At 34.4% G+C, this 19,758-nt stretch overlaps 2 protein-coding genes across 2 annotated transcripts; both read right to left on the bottom strand.

Moving 5' to 3' along the window:
* Positions 1 to 5,273: 5,273 nt before the first annotated feature.
* On the bottom strand, positions 5,274 to 7,002 carry LOC117111621 (sphingosine 1-phosphate receptor 1-like). Its single transcript, XM_033254568.1, has one exon. It carries the CDS (start codon positions 7,000 to 7,002, stop codon positions 6,313 to 6,315), a length of 690 nt encoding a protein of 229 aa, XP_033110459.1. The 3' UTR covers positions 5,274 to 6,312.
* A 3,744-nt stretch (positions 7,003 to 10,746) lies between these two features.
* On the bottom strand, positions 10,747 to 18,847 carry LOC117111619. Its single transcript, XM_033254567.1, has 5 exons — positions 18,148 to 18,847; positions 16,817 to 16,930; positions 14,375 to 16,081; positions 12,287 to 12,391; positions 10,747 to 11,138 (listed from the first exon to the last, which is right to left on the bottom strand). Exons 1-5 carry the CDS (start codon positions 18,845 to 18,847, stop codon positions 10,747 to 10,749), a joined length of 3,018 nt encoding a protein of 1,005 aa, XP_033110458.1.
* Positions 18,848 to 19,758: the final 911 nt, after the last annotated feature.

Below are 19,758 nucleotides of genomic sequence, written 5' to 3'. Positions count from 1 at the left end.
TTCCACAGCCAATAAAAAACAAGTGGACATTTCTTATAAGTTCAGTGTTGCTACCACGCAACACCATGTGACTGAAATTCGGAATGCGTCAGTGTTTTTGATGGCGGCCTTACAAAAACACTTCTTATAGGCTCTAACACTCCCCGAGAGCAAGCAAGAATCTCTCGAAATAAACGGCCGCTATCTCCCACATATTCATGATGATATTTAAATGATTTTGCACCTTTTTTACTACTGTTTAACTAATTGTCTCCTAGCAGTTAGTGCCAATCATAATAATTATCACCCTGCACAGCAAAATATATTTAGATGTTATTTAAACAAATCTCCCGGATGTGGATTCTTCCGACCCTTGTTGAGTCTCGGTTTTAATATACTGTACATTATTGTCATAATCTAATGTTGAACCAAAGACTATGGTTTTGGCAGACCAAACTGAAACCGGTCGTCTGTGGCAAGGCAAATGTGTTTCCCGTTCCTTTGTTCGAGCCACCTAGGCAGAGGTTCGGGAATGCGCCAGGGTGGTGATGGATGGTGACCCCGAAGAGTATTTGCATCTTATTTTGCCTATCTTTCCCATCTATGTCAGATCTGTCATAAATAAATATACATAAAAATAAATAAATAATTTAAATGACATTAATTAATTCAAATAATAATATAGAAAAAAGGCTACATCTACACTCTGCAGATGGAAAACGGCGCCACGAGCAGCTCTACCAAGAGATACGTGCGTCTAATAACATGACATTATTATTATTATTAGTAGCAGTAGTAGTAGTAGTAGTAGTAGTAGTAGTAGTAGTAGTAGTAGTAGTAGTAGTAGTAGTAGTAGTAGTAGTAGTAGTAGTAGTAGTAGTAGTAGTAGTAGTAGTAGTAGTAGTAGTAGTAGTAGTAGTAGTAGTAGTAGTAGTAGTAGTAGTAGTAGTAGTAGTAGTAGTAGTAGTAGTAGTAGTAGTAGTAGTAGTAGTAGTAGTAGTAGTAGTAGTAGTAGTAGTAGTAGTAGTAGTAGTAGTAGTAGTAGTAGTAGTAGTAGTAGTAGTAGTAGTAGTAGTAGTAGTAGTAGTAGTAGTAGTAGTAGTAGTAGTAGTAGTAGTAGTAGTAGTAGTAGTAGTAGTAGTAGTAGTAGTAGTAGTAGTAGTAGTAGTAGTAGTAGTAGTAGTAGTAGTAGTAGTAGTAGTAGTAGTAGTAGTAGTAGTAGTAGTAGTAGTAGTAGTAGTAGTAGTAGTAGTAGTAGTAGTAGTAGTAGTAGTAGTAGTAGTAGTAGTAGTAGTAGTAGTAGTAGTAGTAGTAGTAGTAGTAGTAGTAGTAGTAGTAGTAGTAGTAGTAGTAGTAGTAGTAGTAGTAGTAGTAGTAGTAGTAGTAGTAGTAGTAGTAGTAGTAGTAGTAGTAGTAGTAGTAGTAGTAGTAGTAGTAGTAGTAGTAGTAGTAGTAGTAGTAGTAGTAGTAGTAGTAGTAGTAGTAGTGGTAGTAGTAGTGGTAGTGGTAGTGGTAGTGGTAGTGGTGGTAGTAGTGGTGGTGTATACTGAATATCCAACCCTCAGCTTAAAGAACAATAAAAGAAAGAAAGAATTGCAGTTAGTCATCAAGTAGGTTACCGGTATTTCGTTCTTAGGTAAAATCATCATTACAAGTGACTTTCATAATCTTCTAAATAATTCGATTTGCGTCATTAAGATTTATCCTATTGACGTACGTTAACCAACAATAAAACAAGACAAACACATTTTCAAGTTAATTGACAGTGTTAACGATGCTTGTTACGGAATCGCGACGTTAACACTGTCAAGTTAATTGACAGTGTTAACGTCGCGATTCCGTAACAAGCATCAAGTGCAATTTACAAGACACGTTTATACTAAGTCTACACGCCTAATAAAAACATAGGCTCTCATAAAATCATATTATGAGCCATATAAACACGTTAGTGCATTTATTAATTCCCTAAAAAAAAAATACACATTCTATATGCTGTTAGAAGGTACACACTCATCGACTTTTCTTTCACTTTACAGGAACGTTCATTTCTGCATTCACTGTCTTTTGCTGTGGATATACCGAGACAACGCCGTACAAGGCATTCTTATGGAACGTATTAGCTGCATTTCTCCAAATAATCACTTTCCCCGTTGTTGTGGGTTGGATCTGGAGCATCTTATGGGGAATGACGTTCGTCACACTTTCCGGTACGTGTGCATGCGTGTTTTTAGCTACAGCAAATTGGGGTATCACATTTAATTTACGGGCACAGTGATTTTAACGTGGTGTTTTTAGGTTTTCCTCTCATTGTAGAGAGCCCGCAGTCATATGGTGAATTCTGCATTAATAATCTATCATTTCTATTTTATTTTTCTTTTTAGCTGATTATGCTCACGAAAAGGAACTCCACAATAAGAGATCGGAGATGAAGGAGAATTTGAAATGAACGAAACAGTTGGCAATTTATTCTATGGTGGAATCTCTTCTCCACAACATGAAGAAATGCCCTAACGTTTTCGTCTGCATTCACTTCTGTCGGTCAGGATGAAGAAGAAACTGTCGCATTTTAACCATTGTTAAAGATCACCATCACTGTTATCAATATGGTCATCATCATCATCTTCATCATCATCATCATTAATAATAATAACAACAAAAATAGTAATAATAATAATAATAATAATAAAAATATATAGATATTATTGCTATCACCATCATCACCCACCACCATCATTTTGAATTATTATTATCATCATCATCGTCATCATCATCATCATCATCATCATCATCATCATCATCATCATCATCATCATGACAAAAAAAAGATCCGTTTTTCCAAGTAGACGATTAAAAATAAGCGTCAGTTGGTCAGGAAATTTCTTACTAGTCAAGCCTAAATATGATTCATGGCTAACCGTTATTTATCCCATAAATCCTGTTATTTTCTTGTTCTTTTCGTTAATAATATTAATTAATTGACTTATAATCAATCAATAATTCTTTATTACTAATATATACACATAGGCTACGCTTTTCCACTAAATTTAAGGTGACTTTCGGCATTCAGTGATGTCATCGTTTTTATCACTCTATTGTGTAATCGCAAATAAATATTACTCTGTATTTGATTTAGTATGGAGCAATTTAGGTCATATTTCTTTCCTACTGCTATCATGTAACTTCCTTACGGACGGTTTTATTGCGGCATGTAGTGACGGAGAGTTATTTTTTAGAGCCACACCAGGGAGCAGTCTCCCTTCCCACAATAGGTTAAGTTCAGGACTGGTGAGCAGTTTGGAAGAAAGATGGGATACCTTGCAGCTTGTCTTGACCTCGTTAAGCATCCGTCGACATCACTTTATGCACTAAGTCATTCCATGTTTTTCGAGAGATTTCTTGCAATTTGAACTTTTTAATTGTCATTCGTTCTAAAGTAACTGTACGATATTATTATATCATTCATTAGCTTTCCGCGGCTTCATGTAGCAATCTACAAAAAAAAGTTAAACGGCCGGTAAAAGTTAGTGAGACTTTGCGATATTAAATAGGTCTAGGGATTTTATTGTTTGTTCATTGATTAACATCACATTCATAAACTGTCAGATCGTTTTATATTCCATAGGACATTGAAACTTTCTTAAGCAGGGGCACACACTTCGCTGACGGTCGTTGGCAACGCGATTCTATAGAGAAGTAAAGGCTGTCTCTTATACACATCTAGATGTGTATAAAGAGACAGTTCCTGTACGTACGGTGTCGCTGGTTTTCCTGAGAATACTTACAATACACATGGTGGCTAAATCGCTGTGGCATTGGTACAGTCTTAAGACCTTCGTCATGTCATTCATGGATAGGCCTATTGGCTTCTGCTAATGATTGCCTATTTCATACCTGGGTTCTGTTGTTTTATGTAAACGCATTTTGAGATGTAATATTTATTTGTATTATACAATATTTATATGTACATTAAATTTTACTGTTGTTAGTATTTCGAGTATCGTGTGTTTATTAACGGTACCAAGCTCAAGTTAGTCGCTAACATTTTTACAATCAAGATTTGGATGAATATTGTTCGAATTTTTGTTTATTTTTTTCATCCTACAAACGTTTGGGATCGTGTTCATATTTGTTTACAACTGATAAAGAATAATCTGATTTGGATTTTCAAATTGTATTCGTGCATTTGTTTTTAAGTGAACGATTACTGAAAGGTGTTTGTCGGATAAAGTGTTTAACATGATCAGAGTCGTACAAAATCTATGAAATCACGTGTGATCCATTTCATTTTATTTAGCTTAAGTAAATAAAAGTAATGTACAGGATAATTGTTGACATTGTTCACTTGGTTAATCTGATAAAAAACATCAATTCAATAAATATTGCCAATGTGCTGTTTCTTTTGGTCATATGAAGTAGAAATGCTTATTATTATTATTATGGTCAGTCCAACCAATATCCGGCTCTTCAAATAACACTTCTGAGAACATCTAACAAAAAAAAATTTAAAAATCCAAAGATTTATTGTCAAAATAAACCCCTGCTCCAAAACCAATCCATTGGTGGTACACATCTTAGTTGACATAGTCAATTTGCATGAGCGAAGGGCCCCAAATGTGTGTGTTTTTCATCTTCTTTCTTTAGTTCCCATGTACGGTACTGCTGCTGTACAGATTGCGGGATTGGCTGGACTTGAGTTGTGGAGTTTAAGTCTGATATTCTCTTTAATTTTGACTTTTCTTATCCGAAAGACTGATAATTTGTTCATTGCAGTGGAGGCTAACTGTTTTCATCTGGCTATGACTTCCGTGTGGCTTAGACTTACTATAGATTACGTGATATTTTGTATCAAACTATTATTACTTTCTAAAGATTGTTGATAAAAACTATAAAGGTAAAGGTAGGAGAATAACCAATAACTAGATCGTCATTGCGCTGAATTGCGTATGGGCGTGGTCCGTGACTACCTAGCAGCCGTAAAGAGGCGCTTCATGGTAGCTGTTCACATCATTCCACAACTACAAGGGCTGAAATGAACCATAACATCGGGGTAACCCCCTACTCTTCCCAAAAGATGCAATGGGTTCTTTAAAGTGCACACGAGCCAGATGTATATAAAATTGAGTTGAAATATATTGATTTGCTATGTATTGAAAAATATGTTGAAAGATCATGATAAATGAAAGTGGTGGTACACCGCAAAAGAGAAAAAACAAGTAATCTTACCAAGGTTACATACAATGAGAACATTGAAGTTTAAAGTTTAACAATAGTCTAGTGTATTATCATAGACCGATTTCTAAGTAGGCCTAACTAATCAATTCAGCTATAGGCTATAATTTACATTTTAATGTGATACCGATGGCTATTACCAAAGTTATTAAAATAATGAAAATGAATTTTTTAAACGCAATTAGTAATAAACGCACTTCAAACAATTTTAAATTGGTATTTGAAGGCTAGGCCTACGCTTATTAAAATACACATAAAAAACTGTTGACTTAGCAACATAATGAATTACCAAAATAGAAGTTTGGCATCATATTGAGACAATCCTTCATATCTTAATCTCTACGGTGCTTTTGTTTTTAATTATTATATAGTGATTCATAATAGTGATTTTATTATATTGTTTTATCCAGACAACTATTTAGGCCCCTTTAAATATATAGGCCCTATGCAATCCAAAAGTAGGCATGACTTTCTAATTTAAAAACACTCAAGTCATCAAACTTATAAAACGTTCAAATAAAAACCACAATTTTCATTGGTTTACAAACGTTTTACACATTAAGCAATTCATATTTTAAAATTTTATTAAGGAGGCCATAAATTTTGTAAATATAAAGCTGAATCAACTGTACTCGGAAAAACGTGCCCACATTTCTAAACATTCTTGTGTACGAGCATGTCACAAATAAACAGTTAATATGTCTACCTAAGATACCAAAAGTTTGAGCCGAGATACTTGTCATAATCCAGAACAGTTCATTATACGCATATTTTATCAGAATGAAAACATTCTGGTAACAGTATTCTTGTGTTGCATTGTGATCCCAAGACACAGATGAACATTAACAAATTACGAGTTCAATGGTGAATCTAAAATTGAAGAATTATTAAGTTCAGTTGAAGAAAAGAGAATATGCTTGCCAATGTCGTATTGGTAATCTTCGACCAATGTGCTGGTCACGTTGTTTATTGTTTGCTTTAATGTGGAAAAATGCAAAAACTCTTGAGCTTCGACCAATGCTCTTGGCATTTGATCCTTTACCGTATATAAGCATAGAGAAATTTTCTCTATGATATAAGTGTGTGTGATGGTATCTAATTTTTCTATAATACCTGCACTGAAACGTCGCCAGTGTTTTCAAACGACGTGGTGAAACGAGCTGCCAAGTCTGCTGATGACGTTGTCACCAAATCAACTTTAGGCGACTGTCGTCTTGTGAATGCCTTTGTGCCTGACTCCGCGTTTACTGGTCCGGATGAAACCTTGCAAATGATGAACCTAAATGTTTCTTTGAATTCTTTTCTCATTTCTCTACTTCTTCCTGCATAAATTAACGGATTCATCATCGAGTTAGCAAAGAGAAGTGAATTTGCAAACCACATGTAAATCACACGCCAGGTGAAACTATTAACGTATGCAAAGAAAATGCTTTTGACAGTAGTTGGTGCAAAGCACAGGGTGTAAGTAAGAAGTACTATGGCTGTGGTTTTTGTCACTTTCATTTCTCGTCTTCTAACCTTCTTTCCCTGGCGTGTTGCATTCTCCTTTCCTTTCTTTGACGCAATTAGGTAAACATATGCATATAGAAAGAACATGATAGGAATTGTTACGCCCGAAAAGAGGAGTATAACGTAGTCGTAAACAGGTTTGCCGTACATACAATAAAGTGCAGAAATCCCACAGTCGTATTCATACGTTATGTTTTCATACGTCACTTTAGGTGGTGGCACAAAAAGGCTTGCAGCGGAAACCGTAACAAATGGACTTCCTCCGTAAAAAAACACCACAAACATCAATAATAATAATAATTCGAATTGCTCTTTCAGGCGACATCCACACATGATACCGAAGAGGGAATTTAATCGCAAGAAATCGATCAAAAGTCATCACAATAAGATTAAGCAGTGAGATACCGATAAATATACAGGGTGGCAGACTGTACCATATTTCTGGACATTGTCCCTTATGTAGATATCCAGCCATAAGGGAAGGAATTGCAATAATACCCGTTAAGAAATCGAAGAGTGCTAACGATGGCATAAATATATTATTCGGAGATTTTACTCGCGACCGTTTACGATACACAGTGAGCATAACAATGAAGATTCCAATTATCGTCATCAGCATTAGAGGAAAAAAGATCAAAATAAATAACGGTAACCACAGAAAATCATTTCTTGCCATAATGCATAGGCCAATATTAAAAAATGGTTACCGGGTACGTCAACACAAACAGTCTGTAAATTAATACGTAGGCCTATCTCGCTGCGGTAGTACAAGTCATTCCGACAACATTTCCACAGCCAGCAAAAAACAAGTGGACATTTCTTATAAGTTCAGTGTTGCTACCACGCAACACCATGTGACTGAAATTCGGAATGCGTCAGTGTTTTTGATGGCGGCATTACAAAAACACTTCTTATAGGCTCTAACACTCCCCGAGAGCAAGAAAGAATCTCCCGAAATAAACGGCCGCTATCTCCCACATATTCATGATGATATTTACATGATTTTGCACCTTTTTTTACTACTGTTTAACTAATTGTCTCCTAGCAGTTAGTGCCAATCATAATAGTTTCTAAGCATTCTTATCCCACTCCCTCTAGACCCCACACAAATTTTGTTTTTAATCGGACGTTTTTACCTTCTTAAATACGTAGACTGTGGATTTTACTCCAACACAACTTCCATAGATACTTGTTTATTATATATATTGATCATTCAATAAAACAATCAAGCACTATGTTGACTTTTAAAGCTGAAAGCGACGATGATTAAAAGAGAAGTAAAATTTGTCACATGCACATGTGTGAAGCCATAATGAACACTGAATTTGAAGAGGCCATTAGAGGGCCTCCTTTACTTTTACACAGTATATAGCCTGGGTTCCAGGCCGCGACGCGATTTTTTTTCCCGTACGAAACAACAAAACTTTTAATACTGTATACCGCTTAATTTTTGTTTTCGTGGTGTTTTTAAAGTTCTTTCTACGATGTATTTTTGCAAGTACTGTAATTTCCTTTTGGGACAAAATAAAGAAATTGTTGAATTTGAATTTATATGGCGACAAAACGGAGCATCAATCGTCCAATGAAGGATCGGCCTCATCAGCGATCGTTTGGAATCATAATGAAAACGAATTTACAATCAAGTTATAGTTTCAGACTCTGTAACACCAAGTATACTTTATTGTGTTTCATATACAAATGCCCTCTTCTATTCTAGAAAACATGATTAATCTATACAAATAATACTTTATGTTGAAGAATGATTTATACACACACGGTTATTTAAATACACTGTCTCAATAGTAAAATAAAATTTAAAAAAAATAAATAAAATATTTAATTGCGCACTTACTTACAATAATTAACTTCCTAAACTATTAGTTTTCGCTGAATGACGACATTTTTACTACAAAAATCAGCCAATTTAAGGGTATGCTAAGAAACAGTGCATTTAATCCAACACCTCATTTCTATAGAAAAGGAAAATATGTTTTGTTCTGAATATGCAATTTTTACTTAAACATATAAAGTAAGCAATACAAGTACAATATTCATAATTATAAATGTTTTGAACTTAACAGAAAATATTCAAGAAAACATGAATTCATCTGTGCAGCCTATCCATAATGGACCTTTTCACACCTTGAATAAATTGTGGCTAAGGTCCTACAAAGCGACATTGTGTCAGCATACGTAAACGTGTGCGTTTTGTGGAGCAAGCATGTGATTCTACATTAGCTTTGTTCTGCTTGGTCATTCTTGTACAACACTTTCGCGTTAAACTGTCACAGCCTACACTGTGTGCTAAATAGAAAGAAGCTGTTGCCATCATTTAATCCATTCTTATCTTTTACTCCAATTACATATCCTCATGATAAAACAAGCGTGCATATTTACTAAATGAACGTTTTGTTTCTACTCACTAGTTCAGCATATAGAAAGACGATTTAACACTGAATATTTTGACAAGAAAAAAAAATCCATTGCACAAGTAGACACCCTAATAAATAGCATAACACAACCATATTCTATATACAATACACGTTCTATAATCTATATAACATTAGTTAATTACAGGTGTTGGTTACCCATAGATAATATTACATGTAGTTTTCCATAACCATAACTATATTACCTGTACATAATTTTAGATAACATTTCAAATGATTGTTGTACATAATTTATTTAATCAATTTTCATTTTCTTTTTAGTCTATATATCATATTTTGTATATGAAAGAACAACATTTCATACAATTAGACCAAAACAAAACATTTTTTTGAAAAGGATGAAGAGTCCCTCTCCCCTTTTCCCTTCAAAAAGATGGCCACAGCACACAGAGTTGTATATTTATGGTACCATAAAGTGTGCTTATGCAAAATCCAGAAACATGAATGTACCAACTGATTTTCCGAAAGGCCACAAATAAAGAATCTTCAATCCTGAATACTGTACTTATCTTGAATGTTGGCATTTTTAGAGGATTTTCTGGACATTTTGTCTTGTGACAGTTTTAATAAGAAAAGAACTTGAGTGCAGTCTAAATTAAACATCAAAGTGTTCACCAGCTGTAAGTCAAATTTGTTATCTTTAAAAATATTAATGGAGTAACATTTTTATAAATTAACGTTGGTATTCACATCTGAAGTCAACACACAACACAAGATACGAAAAATGAACACTTTTGGTGAAATATTTTAAAAATATATTACTGTACATCTAATAAATATAAGCTATGCACCGATGCTTCTTTTTAAGACAAGTATTACATCTAATAATTATTTGTAAAATATTTATGAAGATAAGCTAAGCACCGATGCTTCTTTTTAAGACAAGTATTACATCTCTAATAATTAATTGTAAAATATTTCTTAAGATTAAGCTAAGCACCGCTGCTTCTTTTAAAGACAAAGTTGAAAAATTTATCATGAAAAAATAATTTATAACATAATGAAGAAGTTGAGTTTACATTCTATAAGAAATATGAACTAAGAAAAACAGAATAAGGTGCTTGAGAACAATGTATTAGAACTATTCAGATCACAGGATACAGTAAGAATAAAATACATAAAATAAACACTTTTCGTTTTAGAATAAAATTTCAACTTTCTTGAAATGTATGCTGTCATTTTGAGTAAAAAATTGTTATACTGTAGGAATATCTTATTATTGGTCATTTTAAGTACCATTATGAGCTGCACAAATAATAAATTAACAGTCTACAGAACTTGGAATATAAAAACATCTTTCCATATCAGGAATGTTTCAATAGAGGAATATTTTACTAACAATTTATGAACAATGAAGGTATCACTCCCTTCATAATTACAAATACATTCCATTTATCAGGTAACCAGCCTCAGCAACATTGGTCTTCAAATGTCCATAATGAAGACGTCGATTTACCTGGCATAAGTGACAACCAACCAGTAGAAGCAAAAGAACCGTTAAATGAAGAAGTTGAGTTAGTTAAATATAGTAAAAATGTTAAACATAATTGGAATGTTTACATTCTATAAGAAATATGAACTAAGAAAACCAGAATAAGGTGCTTGAGAACAATGTATTAGAACTATTCAGATCACAGGATACAGTAAGAATAAAATACATAAAATGAACACGTCCATAATGAAGACGTCGATTTACCTGGCGTAAGCGACAGCCAACCAGTAGAAGCAAAAGAACCGTTATAAGAAGTCCAAATGCCAATGGCAAGATGGCACTGGTCAGTGGTTTGTCTGTCAGAGGTGATTTTGTCTTGAACAAGTGCTTCCGCAGGGATCCGTGCTTATTGCTATTGTTTGGGAAAGTTTTCTTTGTTGCTTCTGTAATGTTCCCTGATGATTTGGTGATGGCATTTTCAGATGTATTCCTGTTAGATTTAGTGGTTGTGGTTGGAATAATAGAACTCATTCCTACAACTGAAAAATCAAATGTTTTTATCAATCAAAAATAAGGTAAGTTACCCTGAGGTTCAACATGACTTGCTTTTTTTGAAGGATATTGAGAAATCAAATATAATGCACATGTACACAGAACAAAGCATGATGATATTTAAGACAGGGAAAAGGTACAAATTGACATCTGCGGTGAGACAGCAACATTGAAAGCAGGTGGCGCAATGGTTGGGATTGAGGTTCTCAACCTTATGTTAAAGGTTCGATCCTCAAGCTGTACATTTTGCTTGTCCTTGTGCTACATATTTTACCTATATATGACTGTCCCCACACAGAAGTATAAGGGGGAATCTGGTAGCGGATGTTGTGGCATGGAATGTGCACAGTGTAGCCTGACAAGGACTACTTCCCAGAGAGTGGAGTATGCTGCACTTTGTGTCGGTTTTACAAATCCAATGACCAGGCATAATAAAACATTATAAAATGTGCACAATAAATTCATATTATTATTAAAATTATCATCATTACAGTAGAACCTCGATTTTACGTCCTCTGTCATACGTACACCTCGTAAGGACGATGACATCATAAAAACTCCAAAATACCCAAAACAACGTTATAGTGGCCCTTTTCAGGGCCACCATAATGTAAAAAAGAGATTTGTTAGTTCTGTCTGTCTGTTATTTCACTGTAACAATAAATAAACAATATGCAAAGTATTTGTAGTCAACAACAACAATGTTGATTGTGTCTAATTAACGCGCAGTTATAATCTAAAACCATGAGTGAGCAAGCAAAATGAACAACTACCGTCGGTGCACAAAATAATTTCTTTCCTACTTAGCTGCGTGTGAAAAACTCATCTGATCGAATTTTCTACGCAAAGTTTACTAAGCTGGGTAGGCAACTCGCAATTCTAATCAACAGCTCTGTTGATTAGAATAGCCATGAAGTATTCATAGACATAGTTGTATGTTGTAGGCCTAGATAACATCATTCGTTCATAACATACAGTACGTTTATTGAGTTTATTAACCCAACGTTGATTTTACGAATCCTCTGATTTACGTACACCCTCCGGTCCCACCGTACATAAAATTGAGGTTCTACTGTCTTATTTTTATTCATTGTCAATGACAAAACAATAATAAACATTAAAAACTCATCTTTACATTGATGATCATGATTGGGAGGTTCTGTGGTGGTTATATCATTCATGTCTTCATCAATTGAGTCTGCAGTATCATATTCATTTGCACTGTAATCTTGAGATGAGCCTACAGTTAGAAAAAGTGAGTTAACCATCAAAAACAAATGAGTGTTCTTTTTCAAACTAATACATAATTTTTTTTTTCAAGAACTTAAACCAGAAGGTCACTAACATTATGATGAAAACCACACCTGGTGATAAAAATACAAGGACAACCTACTGGTAGTATAAAGTCATTACCATGACATAATGATCTAATTCATGTTCATTTATTACTCGTTATATTAGACACAATAATAAAAAAAAATTATTATTATTATTATTATCATTATTTTTTGGCTTAAATAAAAATGAATGAAATTCGATATTATAATTAAATAAATGTTCATATATGCTCATTTGTTTATATTTATAAGATAATTTAATTTTTTTTAATTTTTAAGTTTTTAAAAAATCCACCATTGAGTTAAATAAAATAATAACAACCAAAAATTCTACCATTTTCAGTAATCAAAATTTTAAAAAAATATTATAATGAAAGTACTGGTTTACAGTACGTGTTATGTCCATAGATCATTCAGGCATCAAGAAGGCATCACATATTACTATTGTGGAACACAGACCACTGCATGCATAGTAGTAGATAATGAGAAAAACAGTATACAAACATATATCCACATGCAAAAACAAAATACAGTACATGCAAACAACAACACATATCATTTTCAACACATTCCAAGATCCAATCAGTCTTTTGGTTTTAAATGATTTTTCTAAAGCCCTGTCCAGACTATCAAATTTTATTTGACAAAAACATGTGAAATGTCTAAATATGGTCATGATGACATCACATGATACCATATATAGGCATATCATGACTATATATGGACATACAGCAGTTGTTTGTCTATTAAAATAGATAGTCTGGACAGAGCTTCACAAACTAAATTACCACTTGACATGTTGACAAATTCTAAAAATAATTGACTGATTAGTGCACAACCAAGCGTCAATAACATACCATGTCAATTCTTCTTAAAAATGATCAAATACCAAAAATATAACATGCACATTGATTAATTCATTGATAAGACATGCTAAAAATACAATTTCCATCCAATACAAATTCAAACATACATTTGACACACGATACTAGAATACGATTTAGCAGTGACAGCAAGTAACATCTGAGAAACAACTTCTGTAAACACAATTCACAATATTTACTTGAAAGGCAATACATGGTGAAGGCTACTGTACATTATGATAAAATGCGAGAAAAAACAACAGAATAGAAACAGTAAAGGCAACAATTAAATTACCGACACGGAACAATACACACTCATTTCAATACAGTTACACACTGGGAAGGATGATTTCTGTCACAAAACACAACCAACTGATTGTTTGATATACCAAGTGTACAGGTAGTTGTCTCTTTACATTGTACTGTACAAACATTGAAAGTAATTCAATGATTTCTTATTGGGTAACTATTCCAGAACATTGGATACGGAATGCAATCCTTTGCCCCTTTTTGAATGAGTGTACTGTGTTCTTGTATAACCAATAGATTGCTTATGGTCCACCGCACACACATACTGTACTTTTCTTCCAATCCCTATTCCTGGGTTCAAATCCTGTCACAGTAGAGTCGTTTTTTTTTTCTCATGACTGAGAACTTGACTCCCTAAACCTTGTAAAGGAGACTTAGATTATAAAGCAACATTCCAGCCTGTAATTAGTGAGTTACTTGCTTTGTAGTTGGTGTTGATTTATGGATATTTTACTGACTCAACTGAGACTGAATTGCTATTGGATATTAACAAAAAAAATACATACTTTTAAAGACAATGTGTTTCATTAAAAGAGAAAAAAAGGCTGATAGGATGTTTAGTGTGACAAGGGTAAACTACTGACTTGCTTTAAAGCACAACCTGAGGACCTTACCAATCCACAGGCAACAAACATGCTGCCACACATATTTTGTGCAAATACTGCTACAACCAGATAAAACAACGATGATTTAATAAACATCGATATATAATACCTGCATTGTTACCATTAGGCCTATGATGTTGAATCTGTTGGTTTTTATACTGGTTCCAAAATTGATGTGCATTCTCGCCACGTCCAAGGTCCTCATAATCCCTGTATTCTTGCTTTCTGTCAGGATTATTGTACCAGTTTGGTTCCTTTTGTCGGTTGTACTTAGGTAAGTATACTTGGTTTGGAGGTAGATCAGGTCTCCTTTGTCTATCTTGCCATTTACTGACAAATTTCTGTGATGTAATGTCCAGATCTGGTTCATATTCAGCCTCACTAGTAGTCTTAAGTCTGTTTGGAAGAACATGTCCATCCTTCATCTTGTTTCTTTGCCTTTCCTCATGAATGTTCTCTGGCCAACCTAAATTCCTATTACGTGAAACTACATGTTTGTCAGGCCAACCACTGTCATGGTCCCTGTTGAAGTATTCTGCACCATATGTGCCGCCTTCTTTTTCACCAGTCTTTGGGCCTTGTTGCAACCACCTGTCTCCTTTATCCCGTATCAAGCCTTTATCAGTATCGTGAGTATCATCAGCATCGCTACTTTCACTTGTAAATGATCTATCATCCCAACCACCTTTCCTTCTACCCTGCCATATGGGTGGACTCAATTCAGCATGCGCTCCTTTGTCACTTCTCTGTGTACTCTCCAATCTACCATTGACTGTGTGATCAGGTGATTTCATTTGGTGATTCATCTCAATCTTCGCATTCTTGAATTGAGTTTGGTGGTCATTTTTGCGAGTATGTGGTAAATGTTGAACGTTGTCTAGTTTGCGTCCTACAGCTTCGTAAACAGGTCTACTACTCATAGGATCATCCTGCTTCTCATGTTGCATGGAATTTAAATTCTCCCTTGTGGAATCAGGAACTCCTTCTTTCTTGTAACCATCATTCGGTAATCGTCCATATCCATTGTGCTTTCCTGTATCAACAACTCCTGATGTATCATATGTATCGTAATCCAAATCTAACATATTTTTCTCTTCTTTCTCTCTACCAATTTCTTTCAAGGAGTCTTCATCTTTCCGATTTTCATCATGATCCTCCTCAAATTTAGTGCCATAGAAATCTTGATCTAACTGCTGACTCTCTTTATCTCCATCATCATTATAAACCCACATTTCACCACCATTGCTATCATAATCTTCATTTCTATCATTTGTATATTCTCCTGACCTATTCTGGTCTTCTATCTTAAGGTTAGAAGTTCCCCCTTTTCTACCAGTGTATTTGTTTTCATTGTCATGGTCATCAGGATTACCACCCTTATTACTCCCCGTGGCTGACAGGGCATTCAAATCATCTTGGAGATCTGTCAAGCTCAGGTCACCCCCCTGGATTTCATCTGGCTCATTCATTCTTTCCTGGCCCTTACTATGTAGCTCTTGGGTCAGACCTCCGTCAGCAGGATGTACCCTATACCCTATTTGGTTATCTGACAACCTCCCACTAGCAACCCTCTCCCTATCTTCCCTACTCTCTTCCGCAACAACATGCTTAGAAAGAAAGTCTTTCTTACTTCCTAATGCTGCCTCTGGTGAGGAAAAACCTGCCATTGAAAAGGTTTGGCCTGCAGAAGCAGAGTTAGTCCTCATGTCTGGAACTTGCTGAGATCTAGCTTTAGTGCTAGCAGGGTACAGGCGAGTAGGCCAAACCTGTGAGTCATGTGCAGGAGCAGTAGAAATAAGAGGTGCAACAGTTGAAGCTGTTTTGTCAGAAAGGAAAAAAATTGTAAAAATATCATGAACACAGAGAAACATCATAGACAAACATTTAACTTCCAAACGATTTTTTTTTTTTAATGTTTCAGCTCTACAGGTACCTACTACAGTATTTCATGGCTTATAAATAAGATACTGTAAATATTGTGGCCACTTCTTTTCTTATTGACGGTGGTAACATCAGGCCTACTTTTTACAATAGGTAAACACTTCCACATGAATTGAAGAATTCTTATCAATATCATTATTATTTTGTTTTGTTTTTGTGATTTTAAAGTTGAAATTGCACGGTACTATTACTGTATGCATTTTGCTTGCTGTAGACTGCCATCAGAAAAGTTGAAAAAAAAAATATTGTCTCTCCTTCACATCTGTAAGTGGATTAGGATTTTGGAGTGAAATTTAATCAAATTTTGTTAATTAATGTTTATGGTTATTACATGACTTATAAAATAAGAAGTCAGATAATAATCACAATAATTAATTTTTATTTATGACTCTTTATGTTACAATCCAAGAGGCATATTTTCTTCTATGATGATGTAGAGAAGTTGTCACTTTAATAAAAGCTAGGATAAAACTTATAGCCTGTCAAAATATACATAAAGCTTTGGATCTGTACTTACTGTAACATGTAAATATCAAGTGTTGTTTCTAAGTGTTTACTTACTGTAACATGTAAATACTGTATCAAGTGTTGTTTCTAAGTGTTTACTTACTGTAGTCACAACCAGTTTCATCAGAGTTGTCCCTGCAATCTATGATGCCATTACAGATGTAAGAAAATTTAAAACATTCACCGCTACCACATTTGAAACGATAACGTCCACAATCTACAGAACAAATTAACAAAGAATTAATATCATATTATGCATGAGACAAACCGGTCAACGGACACAACTTGAGATGTACTATATCAACATGAATTTTAGGGGGTTACCCCGTTGTACTGTTCTATTAAGTTCCCTGTTGTTAAATGGATATGCCACGTAGTACAGTGATTAAGTTCACTTATTGGCATATCCTTGGCGCTAGTGCCTAAAGAAATGAAATGGGGAAAAAAAAACATGGCTCACACTGTACATGATGGTAGCACAGTTGGTTTTTAATTTACCATCAACAAATGAATGTTAGCATTTAAAGTTCTTGAGCCAAATTCAGACAGGGACAAACTTCTCTAATTTTTATTATATTATTAATGTACGGTATTTATGTTTCACATGAAATTCAGCAAGTTTTTAGCTCTTTAAATTAGGTCAGGGTCATTTTACTCATGGTCATTTTGGCCGTTAAGTGAAACACAATGGTTACTGTATAGGTTTCAAATCGACAGGCAATAAGGCTGTCTTTCTTTATTCATACTTTCATAAAATTATAAATATTAATTTAAAATATATATATATTCATGAAGAATGAAGGAAAGTAGATAAAGTCATGTACTATAAATAGAGTGCTGTAAAGAATTTTATTCAGAAATTGGCACTGTACAGTATTGTTCAGTACTCTTATGGGTCATTCAATGTCAAATCACATGTTTTTCAAAAACTACTTCAAAAGCAGCTCATAGCCCAAAAAATGTTAAGGTGCCAAATTTGAGAGGTGGTGCTTATTCAAGAAAGGTGTTTATAAATTATTTGAGCATTTATGGCATGAATCAATAGATAAGTGCCTTTTTTTAATAGCCTATTTCTACTGTGCAATTACTGTCTGTAGTGTGATGAATAAAAGTAGAACAATATAAATGACAGCAGCACTTTTGAGACTAACAATATAGAATTTATTCTCTAGCTTTAGTCCACACAGTTCATCAGGAGAGTGTACACTTGTACAGTCTCCTAATGACAGAAGTCCACTGTGAAGACAAAAGCTAGTGAATAAATCCTATATTGTTAGTCTCAAAAGTGCTGTCATTTCTTTTATACTGAATAGTGTGACAAATTTTCTTTTTTCATGAAATGAATTATAGTACGTAATTATATACGTAATATATCTTGAATTATCAATCAACAGTTATAGTGATAATCAATCAATAAGCAATCAATGTTCTTACCATGTGAATTATGGTTATAAGAATTTTCATCTTCTTTTTCTTCATAATTTTCATCAATGGGTAAAACTTGACTGGGGCTGGGACTAAGCCTATGAATTTCTTGCTTCGTGGTGGTTGGCAAATCCCATGTTGCAGTGGTGGTGGACCTAGCAGAATGTGTTGTGTGTATAATAGGAGCAGTTGTTGTCTTCTTAACGCTGACGGTGGTGGAAGGTGGTTCTGTTCTCTCTTGGTGTCTCAAAATCATTGTTGTAGTGTATCCACTATGGTAGGAAAATTTGCAATCCTGACCATCACCACAGACGAAAAGAAAACAATTAACATCTTCACTGTTGTCGTCATCTGTCTCATGGACGAAAATACTTGTGTCGCATTTTCCATCACAGTCATCTCCAGAAAAACTACAACATCTGGCGGAACATTCGTCTATCGAGCCGACAACTATGGCATTGGCGAAACATGCTCCATTGTCGATTGAATCTTTAGTACGAATGATTTTATTCTGCAATGTCCTGATTCCTCGACCTTGGGCCTGACATACGCCTAGGTCTACATTAGGACGCCTGTTACTAATACTACTAGGCCTTGGTCTAGGCCTACCAGGCGGAGATGATCCGGAACCCTTACGAGCAGCTGAACAGAATCGAATTTGTAAAAACAGCGTAACGCATACGAAGCCCAACACCAAAGAAACTTTCATTTTAATAAATAGTGAAGCGAATGTATATAGAGAAATAATAATAGCACTTTATCTACAACGATTTAGAAGTCATGGCAAAAAATAACAGAATTATTCACCTCCACTGACAGAAGTACTCCAAAATTTTAACAGCAAATCACAACCATCGCTATTCTTCACGAACGCCCTCAAAAGTCATAACAAAGGCCTATCGCTATCGCAATTCGTGAAAATCATGCTGAAAACAGTTCATAGTTAATCGGCGAGACTTCATCCTCGTTTTGCGAACTTATTTTTTTACAATGGAATGGTTAAATGCTTTAGTTAAGTTAGTTAGGAAGAAATATATATAGGGCCTATCTTTATTTTTTGAGATTTCAAGGCAGCGGTGGGCGTAATAAAAATTCAAAAACTTTTTTCGTGGCGTGTGTACTAATTATTAGCCAAAAATAAAATGTTATTTTTAATTCAAAATGAAATTAATGGTCGTTTATTTTTAAGTAGGCCTATACGGTACCGTATCCATTAACCGCAAAAAAAATGAATGAATAAACGCCTCCCTCGACACGCTCCCTCGAATAAACGAACATATAGAAAATATATTAAACAGACAAAACTAAATAAATGCGTAGTGTATAAAGCTAAAACAAGTTAGGAATACCTGTAAGAAACAGATTATTGGGAGAAGAATATTACAAATTAATGAATGTAATTAATATTGGAGAAGAGGATTGTTCTTTGATACAATGACTTATATCTGATAACGTTGTGATTAATAATGAAAATGAAGTCATAAACAAAAGAGATCCTATATCTATTATACAACATTGAAAAACGGACGTTTCAGTGTAACAGTTTTAATTGATAGACCTAAACCCATGGTCCTACTTTGGTAGGACCACCTTGTAGACCTATGTAGTCCTACTTTGTAG

The sequence above is a fragment of the Anneissia japonica genome, unplaced genomic scaffold (genome assembly GCF_011630105.1).
Source record: "Anneissia japonica isolate Jap-2015-1 unplaced genomic scaffold, ASM1163010v1 scaffold287923_len1623670_cov205, whole genome shotgun sequence".
Taxonomy (NCBI): Eukaryota; Metazoa; Echinodermata; class Crinoidea; order Comatulida; family Comatulidae; genus Anneissia; species Anneissia japonica.
Note: the sequence above shows the minus strand (reverse complement) of the source record. Positions and strands in the feature narration are given on the sequence as shown.

Bases quoted from the DNA above. Each gene is read 5' to 3' on its own strand.
- LOC117111621 (XM_033254568.1), bottom strand. From the start codon at position 7,002: ATGTTTGTGGTGTTTTTTTACGGAGGAAGTCCATTTGTTACGGTTTCC.
- LOC117111619 (XM_033254567.1), bottom strand. From the start codon at position 18,847: ATGAAAGTTTCTTTGGTGTTGGGCTTCGTATGCGTTACGCTGTTTTTA. The intron at 16,931-18,147 runs GTAAGAACATTG...TTTGTTCTGTAG, and splicing joins TTATAACCATAATTCACATG to ATTGTGGACGTTATCGTTTC. The intron at 16,082-16,816 runs GTAAGTAAACAC...CTGACAAAACAG, and splicing joins TGAAACTGGTTGTGACTACA to CTTCAACTGTTGCACCTCTT.